Source organism: Somniosus microcephalus, chromosome 12 (assembly GCF_052327205.1).
Source record: "Somniosus microcephalus isolate GS21.2 chromosome 12, FLI_Smic_1.0, whole genome shotgun sequence".
Taxonomy (NCBI): domain Eukaryota; kingdom Metazoa; phylum Chordata; class Chondrichthyes; order Squaliformes; family Somniosidae; genus Somniosus; species Somniosus microcephalus.
In genome coordinates this window covers 66,094,596-66,114,536 of record NC_140998.1, presented here as the reverse complement: position 1 = coordinate 66,114,536, position 19,941 = coordinate 66,094,596, and the positions used below count along the sequence as shown (strand labels likewise).

Genomic DNA, 19,941 nt, shown 5'->3' with positions numbered 1-19,941 from the left:
CCTGTGGGCCTGCAACCATGAGCAGCAATGCTATCTTCCTTGCGTCTGGCTTCGTACCGAATCTGATGGCTGCAATGTAGAGTTCGAATTGTTGTTTAAAAGTCTGCCAATTGTAGTCGAATTTTTCTGTGAGTTTCAAACACTCTGGTGGCTTCAAATTCTCCATGTCACTTTTCACAATTTTCAGCAGATCTTCACCATCCTGGTACCATGTTATGTTCATTAATAAATAGACATTCTTATTATGAACACAGCTAGCTTTTGCTTGTTACTTTATTGAGCACATATGGACTAGGTACTGTATCTGTAGAGGCTTCCATCTTGACTGCTGCCTTGTGGGTAGCCTAGTGCCTCATGGGTAATGTAGTCTTAATATCATACAGCTGGGTAGTGTAGTCTTATACATACAGCTCTACACAGCTCTACACAGCTCTACGGCTCCACCTAGTGTCCACTATAGAATGACATGTTATTGATCATTACAGCCCCCACCCTCTCTCTCACTCTGTCACTCTCGATCTTTCTCCATCACCTGTTCCTTCTCTCGTCCTCAGATGTCTCTCTTGTGGCTCCTCTAGGCTATTTTACTCTGACTCTCTGGGTGGGTATAACATGGCCTACATAAGCACCACCAGTAGAGAGTTGGGGAGTGGGCCAAGCCAGAGGAAGCAGCGGGGCTGATAGCTCTGGAACCAGGGCCAATCAGATGCAAACACACAGGAGGCCAAAGAAGATTCAAGAAAATGTAAATAATAATTAAAAAAAACATTTTGAACAAAATTTAAAGCAATGGCCACAAGCAAGAGTCGCTAGGGCTGGCTGGGAGGAAGAGGAGCGGGGCACTAAAATATTGTAAAAAAATCAACCAAGGTCAGCAATGTATACTGATTTAAATTTGAAAATATAAAATGTTTCAAACCTCAACCAGCAGGTGGAGCTCTTCACACAGTAGATGGAGCTCTCCAAAAGCTCACAACACAACAGACAACTATTGTAGCAAGTGATAAAATAAACTGGAAAGTTTGATTAGAGCATCCCCTATTGGCATCAAAGGGGAAATATCATAGTTAAATATGGACATCTTAACAAGGCACAGGATATATTTACATAACAGTTTCCAATGCAGCATGGAACCCACATACCTCTATTAATATACTGGTCCGGATTTTGCAGTCAGCGGCGAAGGAATGGTGCTTATCGTTCATTAAGCTTACAGCTGCCCACAGACCTTTCGTGGGCTTTTCAGCAGCAACTTACGGTATTTAGAGATCCTTTTCAGTGTGGCTCCCTCTACAGGGGATCTGTGACGTGTGTGAGCAGGCCAAGCAACCGCGTATCTCTTCAACCAATCAGATTGAAGAATCCTCACTGAGAAACACAGAGGGGAATTTTAACCACCAAAAAACAGGTGGGTTAGGGTCGGGTGGGATATGAACATTTTTTAATTCTCAAACCCACCTCCGACCCGCCCACTTCTGGTTTTAACGGAGGCGGGATGGGGGGCGGGCAACCAACCCACTCCCAGGAGGCAGGTTGGTCATTTAAATATTATAATGAGGCTGCGTGCCTCATTTTATCTCTCTTCCACGTTTAACCCTGGCCGGCCGGGTTTTCCGGTCCTCAGGAAGCCCGGCAGCTAAAGGGAGGCAAGGAACATAGGAATAGGAGTAGGCCCTTGAGCCCCTCGAGCCTGTTCTGCCATTCAATGAGATCATGCTGATCTGTGACCTAACTCCACATACCCACCTTTGATTCATATCCCTTAATACCTTTAGTTAACAAAAAGCTATTAATCTCTGATTTAAAATTAACAATTGATCTAGCATCAACTGCAGTTTGCTGAAGAGAGTTCCAAACTTCTACCACCCTTTGTGTGTAGAAGTGTTTCCTAATTTCACTCCTGAAAGGTCTGGCTCTAGCTTTTAGACAATGCCCCCTAGTCCGAGCATCCGCAACTAGTGGAAATAGTTTCTCTCTATCTACCCTATCTGTTCCCCTTAATATCTTGAAAACTTCGATCAGATCACCACTTAACCTTCTAAATTCCAGGGTCTACAACCCTAATTTGTGTAATCTCTCCTTGTAATTTAGCCTTTGGAGTCCGGGTATCATTCTGGTAAACCTACGCTGCTTCCCTCCAAGGCCAATATATCCTTCCTAAGGTGTGGTGCCCAGAACTGCTCACAGTACTCCAGGTGTGGTCTAACCAGGGTTTTGCATAGCCGTAGCATAACTTCTACCCCCTTGTACTCTAGATATAAAGGCCAACATTCCATTAGCCTTTTTGATTATTTTCTGTATCTGTTCATGACATTTTATTGATCTATGTACCTGGGCCCCCAAGTCTCTTTGGACCTCCACTGTTTTTAGCTTCTCACCATTTAGAAAGTACCCTGTTCTATCCTTTTTAGGTCCAAAGTGGATGATCTCGCATTTGCCTACATTGAAATCCATTTGCCACAGTTTTGCCCATTCACTTAATCTGTCAATATCCCTTTGTAATTTTATGCTTTCATCTACACAGCCTACAATGCCACCTATCTTTGTGTCATTGGCAAATTTCTATGCCATCATCTAAGTCGTTAATAAATATGGTGAATAGTTGAGGCCCCAACACAGATCCCTGCGGGACACCACTAATCACATCCTGCCAATTTGAGCACCACCCATTATCCCTACTCTCTGTCTCCTGCCGCTCAGCCAATTTCCCAACCAGTTCAATAATTTGCCCTCAATTCCGTGAGCTTCTGCCTTAGTTAACAGTGTCTTATGTGGAACTTTATCAAATGCCTTCTGGAAGTCCATATAAATAACATCCATAGACATTCCCCTGTCCACTACTTTAGTCACCTCTTCAAACAATTCAATCAGGTTTGTCAGGCATGACCTGCCTTTCACAAATCCATGCTGCTGCTCTCTGATCAACTGAAAATTTTCGAGGTGTTCAGTCACCCTATCCTTAATTATAGACTCTGGCAATTCCCTGACAACAGATGTTAGGGTAACTGGTCTATAATTCCCTGGTTTCCCTCTCTCGCCATTCTTAAATAGCAGAGTGACATACGCAATTTTCCAATCTAAAGGAACGGTTCCTGAATCAAGAGGACATTGGAAGATTATAGTTAGGACATCTGCAATGTGCTCACCGACTTCCTTTAAAACCACTGCCTGCGGGCAGGAGGAGCAGGAGTCCTTCTCCCAGCCCACCAAGTTAACCTGCATCCCCCCCCACCTTCCTGGGATCGCTGACCTCACACGCTCCCACTAACCCAGCTGCAGGCTTCCTACCTGCCTGCTCCTGGGCTGCAGCCTCCTCCGGAGTGTTCCCCACCTGACAAAAATGTTGCATGCTGTGGAGTTAAAACTCCGGACTTCTGGGTTTCTTGACTACAACTCCTCTCCCACATCCCCCTCCTCCCCCCCCCCCGTCCCCCGCTGTGGGGCTGCAGTGTCTAAACCAGGAAGTATAAATTAGAATATTTAATTCAATGTAAAATCATGTACAGAAAGCAAAATAAAGAAAGAGAATGAAAGATGAGATTAAGAGAGAGAGATGAAAGAGACAGAAAGAAAAAGTTAAAAAATTATTTAAATTTTTAATTTTTTAAATATCTCCAACAATAATTAAAATCTGAAGGAATGAGAGCCTACACTTGTAAAATAAAATTTTCAGTACCAGAGAGGTTGTTTGGCAGTAATTAAGACTTAACGCACCTAAAAATTCACTGACACCTAGTGCACCAGGCCTAACATTTTCTGGCGTGTTTAGTGGGTAAGTACTGCAACTTCACGTCCTCCATGTGTTTGAATGCCGAGTCTCTCGGCGAGGTATCGGTGTAACACATCTTGTGGAGGAGCCGGGCAACTCAGACAGCAACTTCCTGATTTCTGTGCGGTCGCCGTAAGTTGCTGTCCGATTTATTCCATAATAACGGTGAACGCTGATAGCCTCATCGCTATTCCTACTGCAAAATCCAGGCCATGATAAATATAAGCACGTATTACCTGAGGACTAGGGCAGATAGGAGATCAGTGTCAGAGTATTGTTGCCAGTTTCTTTTTATTTTATTCATTTTGGGGATGTGGGCATCGCTAGCAAGGTCCTGTGAGGTAGGGAGTTCCAAGATTTTGACCCAGTGACGATGAAGGAACGGCGCTATATGTCCAAGTTGGGATGGTATATGACTTGGAGGGGAATTTGGAGGTGGAGTTGTTCCCATGCACCTGCTCCTCTGTCCTTCTAGGTGGTGGAGGTCACGGTTTTAGGAAGAGCTGTCAAAGAAGTCTTGGCAAGTTGCTGCAGTGCATCCTGTGGACAGGGGGAATGGGGGCGGGGGAGAAAATGGCTGAATGTGAAAAATATACCAAGGAGATTGAAAGTATTTGGTTTGTATCAGTGAACATATGATATGATAGAATGTTATATTGAGTTTGAAAGTGATCTAGTTAAATCCGAAACTGGGGTCTTAAATCTAAACAAAGCAAACTACGTAGGTATGAGGGGTGAGTTGGCTAAGGTAGATTGGGAAACTACATTAAAAGGTATGATGGTAGACAAGCAATGGCTAGCATTTAAAGAATTAATACATAATTTACAACAAATATACATTCCTTAAGGCACAAAAATCCCACAGGAAAAGTGGTCCAACCGTGGCTAACGAGAAGTTAAAGATAGTATTAGATCAAAGGAAGAAGCTTATAATCTTGCCAAAAAGAGTAGTAAGCCTGAGGATTGGGAGGATTTTAGAATTCAGCAAAGGAGGACCAAGAAATTGATATGGAAAAAGAAAAAAGAATGAGAGTAAATTAGCAAGAGGCATAAAAACAGATTGTGAATGTTTCTATAGGTATGTAAATAGGAAGAGATTAGTGAAAGTAAATGTGGGCCCATTAGGGGCAGAGACAGGAGAAATTATAATGGGCAATAAGGAAATGGCAGAGATATTAAACCAATACTTTCTATTTGTCTTCACGGTAGAAGACACAAAAACATTCCGGAAATAATGGGGAACCAAGGGTTTGGAGAGAATGAGGAACTTAAAGAAATCAGTATAAGTAAAGACATAGTACTGATGAAATTAATGGGACTAAGTGGTGACAAATCCCCTGGACCAGACGACCTACATCCTAGGGTTTTAAAAGAGGTAGCTGCAGAGATAGTGGACGCATTGGTATTAATCTTCCAGAATTCCCTAGATTCTAGAACAGTCCCGAAGGATTGGAAGGTAGCAAACATAACCCTGCTATTTAAGAAAGGAAGAAGAGAAAAAATGGAGAACTATAGGCCAGTTAGCCTGACATCAGTAGTAGGCAAAATGCTGGAATCTATTATTAGGGACATGGTACAGGGCGCTTAGCAAATCGTAGTATGATTAGGCAGAGTCAACATGGTTTTATGAAAGGGAAATTGTGTTTTACAAATCTGTTAGACTTTTTTGAAGATGTAACTAGTGAAATGGATAAGGGGGAACCAGTGGATGTAGTATATTTGGATTTTCAAATAGTATTTGATAAGGTGCCACACAAGAGTTTATTACACAAAATTAGGATTCATGTGATTGGGGGTAATATATTAGCATGGATTGAGGATTGGTTAATGGACAGAAAACAGAGAGTAGGAATAAACAAGACTTTTTGGGTTGGCAGGCTGTAACTAGTGGGGTGCCGTAAGGATCAGTGCTTGGGCCTCAGCTATTTACAATCTATATTAATGACTTAGATGAAGGGACTGAGTGTAATGTATCCAAGTTTGCTGATGATACAAAGTTAGGTAGGAAAGTAAGCTGTGAGGAGGATGCAAAGAGGCTGCAGAGAGATATAGGGGGAAAAATTCTATATCGTCCATTTTGGGGCGCTAATATCGGCCGGGCGCAAAGTTTAGCACCCGGCGCTAATTATTGCCTCCGACTGCAAAATTCGCCTCTATTGCCCCTGGAGGTGATTTGAGTAATAAATCAGACGCTACACACCTCTCTTAAGGCACAAACGTCAGGGAGCGAGGCGCTACCTCAGAACGCTACCGAAGCTCAGGTAATGCCAATTGCCATGGAAGCCAGACAGACTGGCGCCATCCAGTTCTTAAAGGGGTGGGGCCATCTTGCTGGCCAGCCACTCCCTGCTCATTGCAGCCTTGAATCATGGCCTGGAGAGACTTCAAAAGCAATTGTGTTGGAAGCACTAATGGATAGGCCCACGAAAGAGCTCGGCACTTAGGAACCTCAAAAGTGGTGCTGAGGGCCAAAACTCCATAGGACAGCGTTAAAACCAAAAATTTTGATGACAAGAAAAGACAGGAAGCGCATGCCTTTAAATAGCTCTACCCCAGCCCCTTTCCAACTTGAAAACATTCCCCTCTACCTGTCGTTCCAGTGGCAGGCGCTAAGGCAGGGGATGCGACTCAATATCCGGTCCGGGGCGCTACCGGGGTGTTGCACGCTTGACTGACATCATGATCTGCGAGCGCAGGAGATCATGGCGGTAGTGTTTAGCGCTGCCGCAAAATGACTGGTCAATTTCGCAAGTGGTGCTAAAATTGCCGCGCTCGGGCGCAAAGTTCCTAGCACCCCGTTAGCGCCCCACAGAGGTGCTAACGGGAGGCGCTAAGCAACCGAATTTCTCCCCCATAGACAGGTTGACTGAGTGGGCAAGAACATGGCAAAAGGAATACAATGTAGGTGTTGTGGTGAAAAATATTACTTCAATAAATTTCACACACTAGCCTGTCAAGGGTAAAGAGTCAAACAGTTTATTAAGATTCCAACGGTTTCCTACAAAACAATGAACAGTTTTGATTGACCAACAGTTACAGACAAACAAATTGGGCTGATCAGGGAGACAACTTAGAGCTCCGGCCGCTCGTGCCTGGTTGTCTCACCCGAATGCTTCGAACATTCAGTATTTATTCCTTCCGACCACAGAGGTCACATGTCACCACTTCCACATAATTCAATCATCTGCGGGGCCGCAGACGTCACATGTCACCACTTCCACATAATTCAATCATCTGCGGGACAGCAGAGATCACATGTTTATACATACCCTTTAGCTGCCACACCTCCTCGGAGATCCAATCAATTTAAAGGTTACACATTATTCAATTATCTGGGGGTGGCTGTTCATATACATAATTTGCACACAATGTTGTTTTAGATTGATGTAGTTTCAAGAACTGTTTTTCTTAAGCACAGCAATTTTGCACTAACCCTATTACCCCTTCAATCCCCCATTTGGCCAAAATTTTTCAGCCACATAATTCTAGGCCAACGTATACCCGGTCTTTATGCAGAAATTGGTGTTGTGATGTGCCGGTTCCCGAGTCCCGGGGTCTCCACTCCGGGGTCCATGTTCCCATCTCCTGTCGCACCTCATTCTGCTACTCGTAAAACCTCATCATATAGGGGTTTTGGGCGTAAGTACGTCACCTTCTGAGACAGTTCTTGGTTCTGGTAGTTTGAGGGTGGTTGGGTTACAGGTCTGCTCAATAGTAAAGATGACAGTGCTTTGCTGCAATACAGCATTATTACCATCACCACAAAGGTAACCAGGCCTTGCACACTACCCCCTCCGACAGGCAAGGTAATGCTATATGTGCAGTTACTGTAGCCCACAATAGGATCTGCCGGTCGTCCCTGCTTTGTGAGACATAGCCCCCCTCCTTGTCCCTCCTTACTCCTCGTTCTCAGGAACGGTGGTAGATAGGACAATGTTCTGGGTCGTACCCATGACTTTGGAGCTTTGTTATGGTGCTGCCGTCTGCCTCGGCGGCATAACAGCCCACGCTTGTGCATCCTGTTCTAACACCAAACATCCAACTGACCATCTCAACATCACTGAGTGGGATTGGTTGTAGGGGAATTCCTTCCGCTGAGTTCGTGGGGACATGGGCGCAGACCCAACAGCTGGCAACGTTAACTCTCTTGGCATAGGTGTATGACATGTATAAAAAGGTATTCACATGTAACTCTCTTTTGGCCCTTGGGGGTACTCTGGCCTGAGTCCTCCCGAGGCTACATATTATAATTACACAAACAAGCAAACTACACATGATATTGCGTAACACATTCATCTTGGGTCGTGTGTATTTCTTCCGCCGTTTTCTGCTGCGGCGTCCGCCTTCAGTTTCCTAGAGTGTGCATGAAGGCAGGGTTATTTATTTTGTTCGCTGGTGCAGGGGCCGTTGGATTCATATACCTTGAGCTGGGACCAATGTTTCCATCGGCCAGCCCCGCCCATATCTATGCAGGCGCACGTATCTCCGCTAATTAGGACTTCAAATGGGCCAGACCAACGAGGAGCAAACCCCGTTCGTCCTGGCAGACATTTTACCATTACCTTCGCGCCTACCTGCGGGACCTCCCCCTGGTCCTCCAACTCCTTCTGTTCGTCCCTGCCTGCTTGCCGTTCCCTCACTTCCTTCCTCAATTCCTTAAGTTGCTTACTCAGTTCCAAGACATACTTTCTGATCCGATCCCTCAGGGGCCCTATGTCGGATCCCCCCGTTATGATTCCTTCCGGCAGGCGCATCGCCCGGCCTGTCATCAACTCATATGGAGTTAATCCCGTCACTCGGTTAGGAATTGCCCTTTCTCTCATCAAGATTGCGGGTAGTAAATCCGCCCAAGCTTGTCCTGTCTCTTGGATGGCCTTTGCTAGGGCTGTTTTAAGTGTCCTGTTCATACGTTCTACCATCCCAGAGCTATGCGGGTGGTAGGGGATATGAAACTTCTGCCTAATGCCCAACATAGCACACACCTCCTTCATTATCTGTCCGGTGAAATGGGTTCCCTGGTCAGAATTGATTTGGATAGGGACGCCCCAATGTGGGATTACTTCCTCGGCTAGTATTCGGACTAGACAGTATTTCTTGCCCCTAGAGGATGGTAAAGGTCCCATGAAGTCTATCTGTATACACTCCCACGGCCCCCTTGGTCATGGTTGGTGAGCCATTCTAACCTTAACGGCCTTTCCTGGGTTGTGCTGGGCACACGTGACACATTGCTGACAGTACTTAGCTATGCCCTGTCCCAGGGTTAATGTGGCATGCCCACCGGACAGCTTGGTCATATGTGTCTGCGACTACCACCCCCATTCTCAAGATCTTTTGATGGTCAGCCGAAAGGCCGTCCTTAAACATTTTTACGAAGACTGGGTCGTCTCTCTTTGGGGCCACCTATCCCGAGGATTCTTGGTATTGAAACCATAACCTTTCCCCGTAATCATTGGCGTTTTCCCCCTTATTCTGGCGGGTCTGCATTATCAATCCCCAATTTGGAGTAGACGCTCCCATTAAGGCCTGTACAGCCTGAACGAACCCCATTCTGGCTGTGTCTCGGTTCGGCCTCGTTTCAGGTAAGGTGGGTACCCACATGCCATCCCTATGCGGGTTCTGCAATACCGCCCACCGATCCTTTGGACATTTGGCGAGGACTATTTGGTGGATATCTCTCTCGTGCATATCGTGGGTCTCATACATATCATGGGTCTCATAAAACTCTTCTAACTTCTGCCAAAATTCTACGTTTCTTTTCCGCGGTTGTAGGCTCCCCAAATCCTGGTTTATCATTTGTTTTTCTCCAGGGGTGAAAGCCGTATATCTATATCTGGGGTTTCCTCCCGCTCCGCCTGCAGTCACCGTTACGAGGGCTGCCGGCTTCTTGCCCCCCAATTCCTCATCAGAACTAAGTGGGGGGGCCGTGGCCGTTACTGTGGCAACATACGTCGGAGGGAGGTCATAATTTGATCCCCCCCCATTTGCTGGTTTGTTCATACCGCTCTCTCCACTGTTTATTCTCGACTTCTGTTTCCTTACTTTTTTCTACTAATTGTTCGGTTTTACTTTGTAACACACATAACTGATTAACTAAAAGTACTCCGGCTTTCTTTGCCTTCTTCTGTTTCTGTTTCTCCCACCAACTCTTTTGCTCCTTGGGGACAACCGAGGGATCCCACCCATCTTTAATCATTTTGTCTATTAAGCCCTTCTGGTCGTCTGCATAGACCCTTCCGGCCCCCATTCAAGGTCTTTCCCCGACGCCATTATGTGATCTGACCTTCCCTCGCTTCCTCTGCGAATGAGTCTCTTCACGCGGGTCTACTTCTCAGTGGGACCGTACTTGCAACAGTTTGTCAGCGGTACATCCCTCACTTGCTATTCCGCCACTTATTTATCGCGATGGGATTATCCCTCAATTCTCACACCAGTTCATGTGTATCACACATTCACTCACAGGTTTCCACCATCACCTTGTCCTCTCGGTGTTCCCTTCAACCTATTAAACCTTGGCCATCACGTGGGGCATTTGCCCTCTTAATTCCGGCTCAAGCTAGGCGACTGAGATAATTTGTGACAATTGAGGCAACGGGGACACTCGTTTCTCTTACACACAGTATATCTACCGTCTTTTATCGCAATGACAATGTCCCTTCCAATACTATAATTTACGCGTAAATTAAGACCATACTCACTCTAAGTCTAGGTGTGTCTCTTTTACCAATTCACAGGCTCTGCACGATTTGGATACTCACTCCGTAGACAGACAGGTGGCCGCCTGAATCACATAATTTTCCGGGTGGTATTCCAAATCTATTCACCCACTCATGTCCTCTTGGTCACTGTCCATCTACGTTTCAATGTATCCTGCTGACTACGCCAAATGTTGTGGCGAAAAATATTACTTCAATAAATTTCACACACTAGCCTGTCAAGGGTAAAGAGTCAAACAGTTTATTAAGATTCCAACGGTTCCCTACACAACAATGAACAGTTTTGATTGACTAACAGTTACAGACAAACAAATTGGGCTGATCAGGAAGACAACTTAGAGCTCCGGCCGCTCGTGCCTGGTTGTCTCACCCGAATGCTTCGAACGTTCAGTACTTATTCCTTCCAACCACAGAGGTCACATGTCACCACTTCCACATAATTCAATCATCTGCGGGGCCGCAGAGATCACATGTTTATACACACCCTTTAGCTGCCACACCTCCTCGGAGATCCGATCAATTTAAAGGTTACACATTATTCAATTATCCGGGGGTGGCTGTTCATATACATAATTTGCACACAATGTTGTTTTAGAATGATGTAGTTTCAAGAACTGTTTTCCTTAAGCACAGCAATTTTGCAGTAACCCTATTACCCCTTCAGTGGGGAAGTGTGAAGTTATCCACTTTGGTAGGAAAAATAAAAAAGCAGAATATTTTTTGAATGGTAAGAGATTGGGAAATGTTTGCACTCAAAGGGACCTGGGTGTCCTTGTACATGAATCACAGAAAGTTAATATGCAGGTACAGCAAGCAATTAAGAAAGCAAATGGTATGTTAGCTTTTGTTACAAAGGGATTAGAGTATAAGAGTAAAGCAGTCTTACTACAATTATACAGGGAATTGGTGAGGCCACACCTGGAATACTGTGTACAGTTCTGGTCTCCTTACCTATGGAAAGACATACTTGCCTTAGAGGGAATGCAGCGAAGGTTCACTAGACTGGTTCCTGGGATGAGGGGATTGCCCTATGAGGAGAAATTGAGTAGACTAGGCCTATATTCCTTAGAATTTAGAAGAATGAGAGGTGATCTAATTGAAACATAAAATTCTTAAGGGGCTTAGAAACATAGAAACATAGAAGATTGGAGCAGGAGTAGGCCATTCGGCCCTTCGAGCCTGCTCCGCCATTCAATGAGATCATGGCTGATCATCCAAATTCAGTACCCTGTCCCTGCCTTCTCCCCATAGCCCTTGATCCCTTTAGCCTCAAGAAATATATCCAACTCTTTCTTGAATATATTTAATGAACTGGCCTCCACCGCCCTCTGTGGCAGAGAATTCCACAGGTTCACCACTCTCTGGGTGAACAAATTCCTCCTCATTTCAGTCCTAAATGGCTTACCCCTTATCCTTAGACTATGACTCCTGGTTCTGGACTCCCCGGCCATCAGAAACATCCTTTCTGCATCTAGTCTGTCCAGACCTGACAGAATTTTATAGGTTTCGATGAGATCCCCTATCAATCTTCTAAACTACAGTGAGTAGAAGCCCAATTGACACAATCTCTCCTCGTACATCCTTCCTGCCATCCCAGGTATCAGCCTGGTGAATCTTCGCTGCACTCCCTCCATGGCAAGAACATCCTTCCTCAGGTAAGGTGACCAAAACTGCACACAATACTCAAGGTGCGGTCTCACCAAGGCTCTGTACAACTGCAGCAAGACATCCTTGTTCTTGTACTCGAACCCTCTTGCTACGAAGGCCAACATGCCATTTGCCTTCTTAACCGCCTGCTGCACCTGCATGCTTACCTTCAGCGACTGGTGCACAAGAACACCCAGGTCTCTTTGCACTTCCCCTTCTCCCAATCTATTGCCATTCAAATAATAATCTGCCTTCCTGTTTCTGCCACCAAAGTGGATAACCTCACATTTATCCACATTATAGTGCATTTGCCATGTTTCTACCCAATCACCCAACCTGTCCAAATCGTACTGCAGTTTCATGACATCCTCCTCACAGCATACCCTCCCACCCAGCTTTGTGTCGTCTGCAAATTTGGAGATATTACATCCAATTCGCTCATCCAGATCATAAATATATATTGTGAACAGCTGGGGTCCTAGGACCGATCCTTGCGGTACCCCACTAGTCACTGCCTACCACTTGGAAAACGACCCGTTTATTCCAACTCTTTGCTTTCTGTCCGCCAAGCAGTTCTCTATCCAAGTCAATACCTTGCCCCCAATCCCATGTGCCTTAATTTTGCACGCTAACCTCTTATGCGGGACCTTATCGAAAGCCTTCTGAAAGTCCAAATACACCACATCCACTGGTTCTCCCTTATCTATTTTACCAGTTACACCCTCAAAAAATTCCAGTAGATTAGTCAAGCATGATTTACCTTTTGTAAATCCATGTTGACTTTGTCCGATCCTGTCACTGCTTTCCAAGTGCTCTGCTATTACATCTTTTATAATGGACGCTAGCATTTTCCCCACTACTGATGTCAGGCTTACCGGTCTATAATTCCCCACTTTTTCTCTGCCACCTTTTTTGAATAGTGGGGTAACATTAGCTACCCTCCAATCCATTGGTACTGTTCCAGAGTCTATTGAGTTCTGGAAGATGACCAGCAATGCATCTACTATTTCTAGGGCCACTTCCTTAAGTACCCTGGGATATAGATTATCAGGCCCTGGGGATTTATCGGCCTTCAGTCCCATCAATTTTCCTAACACCATTTCCCTACAAATACTGATTTCTTTCAGTTCCACCCTTTCATCAGACCCTATGTTCCGCGGTATTTCTGGGAGGTTATTTGTGTCCTCCTTTGTGAAGACAGAACCAAAATCTGTATTTAGTTGGTCTGCCATTTCTTTGCTCCCCATTATAAATTCCCCTGATTCTGACTGCAAGGGACCTACGCTTGACTTCACCAATCTTTTTCTCTTTACATATCTATAAAAGCTTTTACAGTCAGTTTTTATGTTCCCTGCAAGCTTACTCTCATATTCTATTTTCCCTTTCTTAATTAATCCCTTTGTCCTCCTTTGTTGAATCCTAAACTGCTCCCAATCCTCAGGATTATTGCTTTTTCTGGCCAATTTGTATGTCCTCTCCTTGGACCTTATGCTATCCCTAATTTCCCTTGTTAGCCACGGTTGAGTCACCTTTTTTGTTTTATTTTTATGCCAAACTGGGATGAACAACTTCTGTAGTTCATCCATGCGGTCTTTGAATGTTTGCCATTGCCTATCCACCGTCAACCCTTTGAGTGCCATTCCCCAATCAATCCTACCCAACTCGCTCCTCAGACCATCGTAGTTTCCTTTATTTAAATTGAGGACCCTAGTTTCTGAGTCAACTACTTCATTCTCCATCTTAATGAAGAATTCGATCATATTATGATCGCTCCGACCCAAGGGGCCTCGTACAACAAGATTGCTAATTAATCCTTTCTCGTTACATAATACCCAGTCTAAGATGGCCTGATCTTTGGTTGGTTCCTCGACATATTGGTCCAGGAAACCATCCCGTAAACACTCCAGGAATTCCTCCTCCACAGTATTGTTACTAATATGGTTAGCCCAATGTATATGTAGGGTTAATGCTGGGAAAATGTTTCCCCTGGCTGGGGAATCTAGAACACGGGGTCACAGTCACAGAATAAGGGGTCGGCCATTTAGAACTGAGATGAGAAGAGATTTCTTCACTCAAAGGGTTGTGAATCTTTGGAATTCTCTGCCCCAGAAAGCTGTGGATACTCAGTCGTTGAGTATATTCAAGATAGAGGTCGATAAATTTTTGGGAACGAAGGGGATTAAGAGATGTGGGGATAGTGCGGGAAGGTGGAGTTGAGGTAGAAAATCAGCCATGATCTTGTCGCATGGCGGAGCAGGCTCGCGGGGCCAAATGGCCTACTCCTGCTCCTATTTCTTATGTTCTTATGACACACTGCAGCCACAGTGCGCCGGTGGTGGAGGGAATGGATATTTAAGGTGGTGGACGGACTGCTGATCAAGCGGGCTGCTTTGTCCTGGATGGTGTCGAGCTTCTTGATGTTGAGGCATCTGCATCAATCCAGGCAAGTGGAGAGTATTCCATCACTCTCCTGACTTGTGCCTTTTACGTGGTGGAGAGGCTTTGGGGAGCTAGGAGGTGAGGCACTTGCCGCAGAATACCCAGTCTCTGACCTTTCATCAATAACATAAATTAAAACAAAATGCTTTGCCACCCACATAAGAAAGAAAGAACTTGCATTTCTATAATGCTTTTGATGACCTCAGAATATCCCAAAGTGCTTCACAGTCAATGAATCATTTTGTAATGTAGGGAAATCCAGCAGCCAATTTGCACACAGCAAGATCCTACAAACAGCAACAATGACCAATTAAATGGTTTTAGTGATGTTGACCATGACGCTGAAAGAACTTCTCTGCTCTTTAAAGAGTGTCGTGGTATTTTTTTACATCCACCTGAGAAGGCAGACAGGATGTCCTTTCAACATCTCATCTGAAAGACGGCACCTCCAACAGTACAGCACTCCCTCAGTACTCCGGTGAGGTGTCAGCCGAGATTATGCGCTCAAGTCCTGGAGTGTGTGCTTGAACCCATGGCCTCCTGACTCAGGGGGAATGTACTACCACTGAACCAAGGCTGAGAGATAAGAGGGCATTTTCTTTTAGTGCAATGTGACCATCCTTCCTTATATTAGAAACAAATCCCAAAATGTTACAATCAAAAAGGGCATTATCTAACTAATAGAGGTAGATTTTTAATTGTAAAGATTTATTCTAATCTTGGATGTTGACACTGTGATTTGCAGTCTATCTTCAAATGGATTTGTATTGTTTAAGCTGTAACAGTAAATATTCCTATCACAAGAATAACTGGTGAATGCCAGCCCAGGAAGCATGTTTGGTGTCTTGAATTTATAGCTTCATGGCTTGAAATGATTCTGTAGTAGCCTGTGGAATACAGATTATAGTGATTAAATTCATTATTTACCATTCACTCTAGTGTGACTGAATCCGTGCATTTTACTTTGCTTTACATGTACAGGGATGCCTTCAGTCTGCAAGCAAGTGGTGAGTGTTGAAAATGTCAGGGATGTTGAGTGGGCCACTTATACGTGCACACTAGGATTTCATGTTTTTGGTAAGTGTCCTGTTCATTCGTATCTTTTGTAAGTGAGGACTTACAACCTCACTACAACTCCACTGACGCAAAAAATGAATCCCAACTCTTGAAATAATTTAGGGCTGTCTGACGTTCTGGTGGTGCTGTCTGGTGCTCTGGTGGTGCTGTCTGGTGCTCTGGTGGTGCTGTCTAGTGCTCTGGTGGTGCTGTCTGGTGCTCTGGTGGTGCTGTCTGGTGCTCTGGTGGTGCTGTCTGGTGCTCTGGTGGTGCTGCCTGGTGCTCTGGTGGTGCTGTCTGGTGCTCTGATGGTGCTGTCTGACATTCTGGTGGTGCTGTCTGATGCTCTGGTGGTGCTGCCTGGTGCTCTGGTGGTGCTGTCTGGTGCTCTGATGGTGCTGTCTGACATTCTGGTGGTGCTGTCTGATGCTCTGGTGGTGCTGCCTGGTGCTCTGGTGGTGCTGTCTGGTGCTCTGATGGTGCTGTCTGACATTCTGGTGGTGCTGTCTGATGCTCTGGTGGTGCTGCCTGGTGCTCTGGTGGTGCTGTCTGGTGCTCTGATGGTGCTGTCTGACATTCTGGTGGTGCTGTCTGATGCTCTGGTGGTGCTGCCTGGTGCTCTGGTGGTGCTGTCTGGTGCTCTGATGGTGCTGTCTGACATTCTGGTGGTGCTGTCTGATGCTCTGGTGGTGCTGTCTGGTGCTCTGGTGGTGCTGTCTAGTGTTCTGGTGGTGCTGTCTGGTGCCCTGGTGGTGCTGTCTGGTGCTCTGGTGGTGCTGTCTGGTGTTCTGGTGGTGCTGTCTGGTGGTCTGGTGGTGCTGTCTGGTGCTCTGGTGGTGCTGTCTGGTGCTCTGGTGGTGCTGTCTGGTGCTCTGGCGGTGCTTTCTAGTGCTCTGGCGGTGCTGTCTGGTGCTCTGGCGGTGCTATCTTGTGCTCTGGCGGTGCTGTCTGGTGCACTGGTGGTGCTGTCTTGTGCTCTGGCGGTGCTGTCTTGTGCTCTGGCGGTGCTGTCTTGTGCTCTGGCGGTGCTGTCTTGTGCTCTGGCGGTGCTGTCTGGTGCTCTGGCGGTGCTGTCTGGTGCTCTGGCGGTGCTGTCTGGTGCTCTGGCGGTGCTGTCTGGTGCTCTGGCGGTGTTGTCTGGTGCTCTGGCGGTGCTGCCTGGTGCTCTGGCGGTGCTGTCTGGTGCTCTGGTGGTGCTGTCTGGTGCTCTGGTGGTGCTGTCTGGTGCTCTGGCGGTGCTGTCTGGTGCTCTGGCGGTGCTGTCTGGTGCTCTGGCGGTGCCAGTTTCGGCTACCAAACTATTAGCTTGTGAGTTCAGATTCCAGCTTTAAAATATTTAGGTTAAACATAGAAACATAGAAGATAGGAGCAGGAGTAGGCCATTCGGCCCCTCGAGCCTGTTCCGCCATTCAGTGAGATCATGGCTGATCATCCAAATTCAGTACCCGGGCCCTGCCTTCTCCCCATATCCCTTGATCCCTTTAGCCTTAAGAAATATATCTAACTCCTTCTTGAATATATTTAATGAATTGGCCTCAACTGCCTTCTGTGGTAGAGAATTCCACAGGTTCACCACTCTCTGGGTGAAGAAATTCCTCCTCATCTCAGTCCTAAATGGCTTACCCCTTATCCTTAGACTGTGACCCCTGGTTCTGGACTCACCGGCCATCGGGAACATCCTTCCTGCATCTAGTCTGTCTAGTCCTGTTAGAATTTTATAAATTTCAATGAGATCCCCTCTCATTCTTCTAAACTCCAGCGAGTATAAGCCCAATCGACCCAATCTCTCCTCATACGTCATTCCTGCCATCCCAGGTATCAGTCTGGTGAATCTTCGCTGCACTCCCTCCATGGCAAGAACAAGGCGACCAAAACGGCACACAATACTCAAGGTGTGGTCTTAGGTTCTGCCTAACTTGGAAATATCAACTAGTAGTCAACCAGGTTAACTGGGCGAACACGAACTAGTAGATTGATACATCTCTGAGGAAGAAGAGAATCATTAAAGACCAGCAAGTTGCTTCAACAGAAGCTATGGCATCTGCATACACGTGGACTTTCTTTGTTATACTCTCTGAGTATTGCCTTCCCTTGGTGCAAAGAGTCAGATGTGACTTGTAACAACTAGTTTTATTTAATTTTGAAGGAACAAAAATGTTACAGAAATGTCTAAAAGCTAAATTTCCTGGGGGTATACCCTCATACTTCACCTCCAAGAACTGAATTTTATATCATCACAGCTCATTAACCCTTTCAGAAAATTCTAAATCCACCTTTCAAAAATTATACTTTTGTCTGTTTTAGTTTTATTTCCCTATAATACTGCTCGTGAAATATTGGATATAGCTGCAGCTTAAAGATTCATGTCCCCACTGCACTCCCATCGTCATTATTTATTTTCATATGTCATGAGTGAGGCTATGGGTTTTAGTTTTCACAGAAAAACAAACTGAAGTGCAGAAGATGATCCAAAACATGAACAAAATCCTGAAATCCAATGCTATAAAGAGGAATTAATTTTATTCAGTCACCTTGAAACAATGGTCTTGGCCATAGGTCTTTCTTCAGAGTTGTTTTTCAGTTGTATTTTTTTTGGAATGATCAGCATTTTTAAGTTTTGTAGGTTAACACGTAGGTATCTCCTCCCATCTTCACCTCTTCCATTTTGTGTTTCACTTTTTAATCCTGTAGCCCACTTCAACCACTAGGTTCAAAGCATGTCCAGGCAGGCACTCCCATGAGCATCCAATGTTAAATATGAAGTTGGATCTTTCCATCCCTAACCCTGACATCCAGTGATTTTCTTGCAGCTACCTCAGTTGGAGAAGTCTAAGATAGAAGTGTCCCCAGTTTTTAACAACTTGCAATGTATCTTGTGTGTTGCAGGAGTTTGGCCTGAAGGATCAGACGGAACTGACATCAATGCTGTGTGCAGATCCAATGATAAAAAACTTTTGTCTACAGGCGATGACTTTGGCAAAGTGCATCTGTTTTCATGTCCATGTTCACAGGCCAGGGTATGACTTCACTTTTTCTATATTCTTTCTATTAATGTTTACGTGTACTTAATTTTCTAAGAATCTCTCCACCCCACTTTACAACTTTGCCTCCCTTCTTTGGGTCCCTTTCCATATTGTCCATTCATATTATCAGAGGTTAGGATAGGTAACCTGCTCCCAGGCCTCTATGCCTGTTGTCCAGTTAAATTTTTCTCTGTCAGCCACTGAACGGTCTGGCTAGGATTGTGCAATCACAGGTGCAGTCCATCCGCTCCATCACTTCATAGTGTGTTTCCAGTTGAGAACTGAATCTATTGCTGTCTAATAACATGGCAAGCAGTGAAGTGTTGTATTGGTTTAAACAGCAGAAATACTGAATCAACAGGCATTTAAAATATATATATAATAAATAAGGGCTAAAAATCAATGGGGTGCAATGCTGGCAGTTATACCAGGATCATGCCCCCCCAGAGTTTGTGGGGTCAGCCAGAGGTCACCCCATTACCATGGGATATGTTGGCACAAGTGCCGGTTCAGGCTCGTCTCCAGTGCCTGCCTGGCCATTGAGTATGTAAACTCTGACACCAGCCCACCTGTGGGAAGAGCTGCCCAGGCTCGACCTCACCTGCCCACCAGCCCAGCAAACGTCCCGTCGACACCCAAAGCAAGGCCCAAGCCACTTGCTGGGTCTCGAGTGAGCCCAAGGGGTGGGAACACCTGGCTCAGCCCTCTTGCCAAGTGAGGGGCAGGCAGATGGACTCCCCTTTACAAGACAAACAGGAAGCTCCTGGAAATGGTGGCACAACCAAATCTCTGCTATTTTCTGGGGCGTTCTGCCAGAGTAATGGCGAGAAATTGGCGGAATTCTGGGGCCATAGTGTTCCACTGACTTATACTGTCCTCAGACTGTGAAACATTAACTCCCTTTTCTTCCTTTGTCTTGTGCATTGCTGCTGTTACTGTTTTCCTTATTCCTGTATCAGAAGATTCAGAAATTTAAAGCTTTATTGTATATACTAATATATTTTACACATTAGTTCGAAGAGTTTCAAACCCTTTGCAGCTGAGGGATCGGAGTAGAAACATAGAAAAATAGGAGCAGGAGTAGGCCATTCGACCCTTCGAGCCTGCTCCGCCATTCAATATGATCATGGCTGATCCTCTATCTCAATACCATATTCCCCCTCTCTCCCCATACCCCTTGATGCCTTTTGTGTCTAGAAATCTATCTATCTCCTTCTTAATTATATTCAGTGATTTGGCCTCCACAGCCTTCTGTGGTAGAGAATTCCACAGGTTCACCACCCTCTGAGTGAAG

At 45.5% G+C, this 19,941-nt stretch overlaps 1 protein-coding gene across 13 annotated transcripts in view; it reads left to right on the top strand.

Moving 5' to 3' along the window:
- The window catches only part of eml1 (EMAP like 1), a 310,966-nt gene that overhangs the window by 286,262 nt on the left and 4,763 nt on the right, over nt 1–19,941 (top strand). For all 13 annotated transcript variants that reach the window (XM_086003007.1, XM_086003002.1, XM_086003006.1 and 10 more), the window contains 2 exons: nt 15,550–15,645; nt 18,511–18,641. In XM_086003007.1, coding sequence (XP_085859133.1) covers nt 15,550–15,645; nt 18,511–18,641 — 227 coding nt within the window. The remainder of the gene's footprint in view (nt 1–15,549; nt 15,646–18,510; nt 18,642–19,941) is intronic.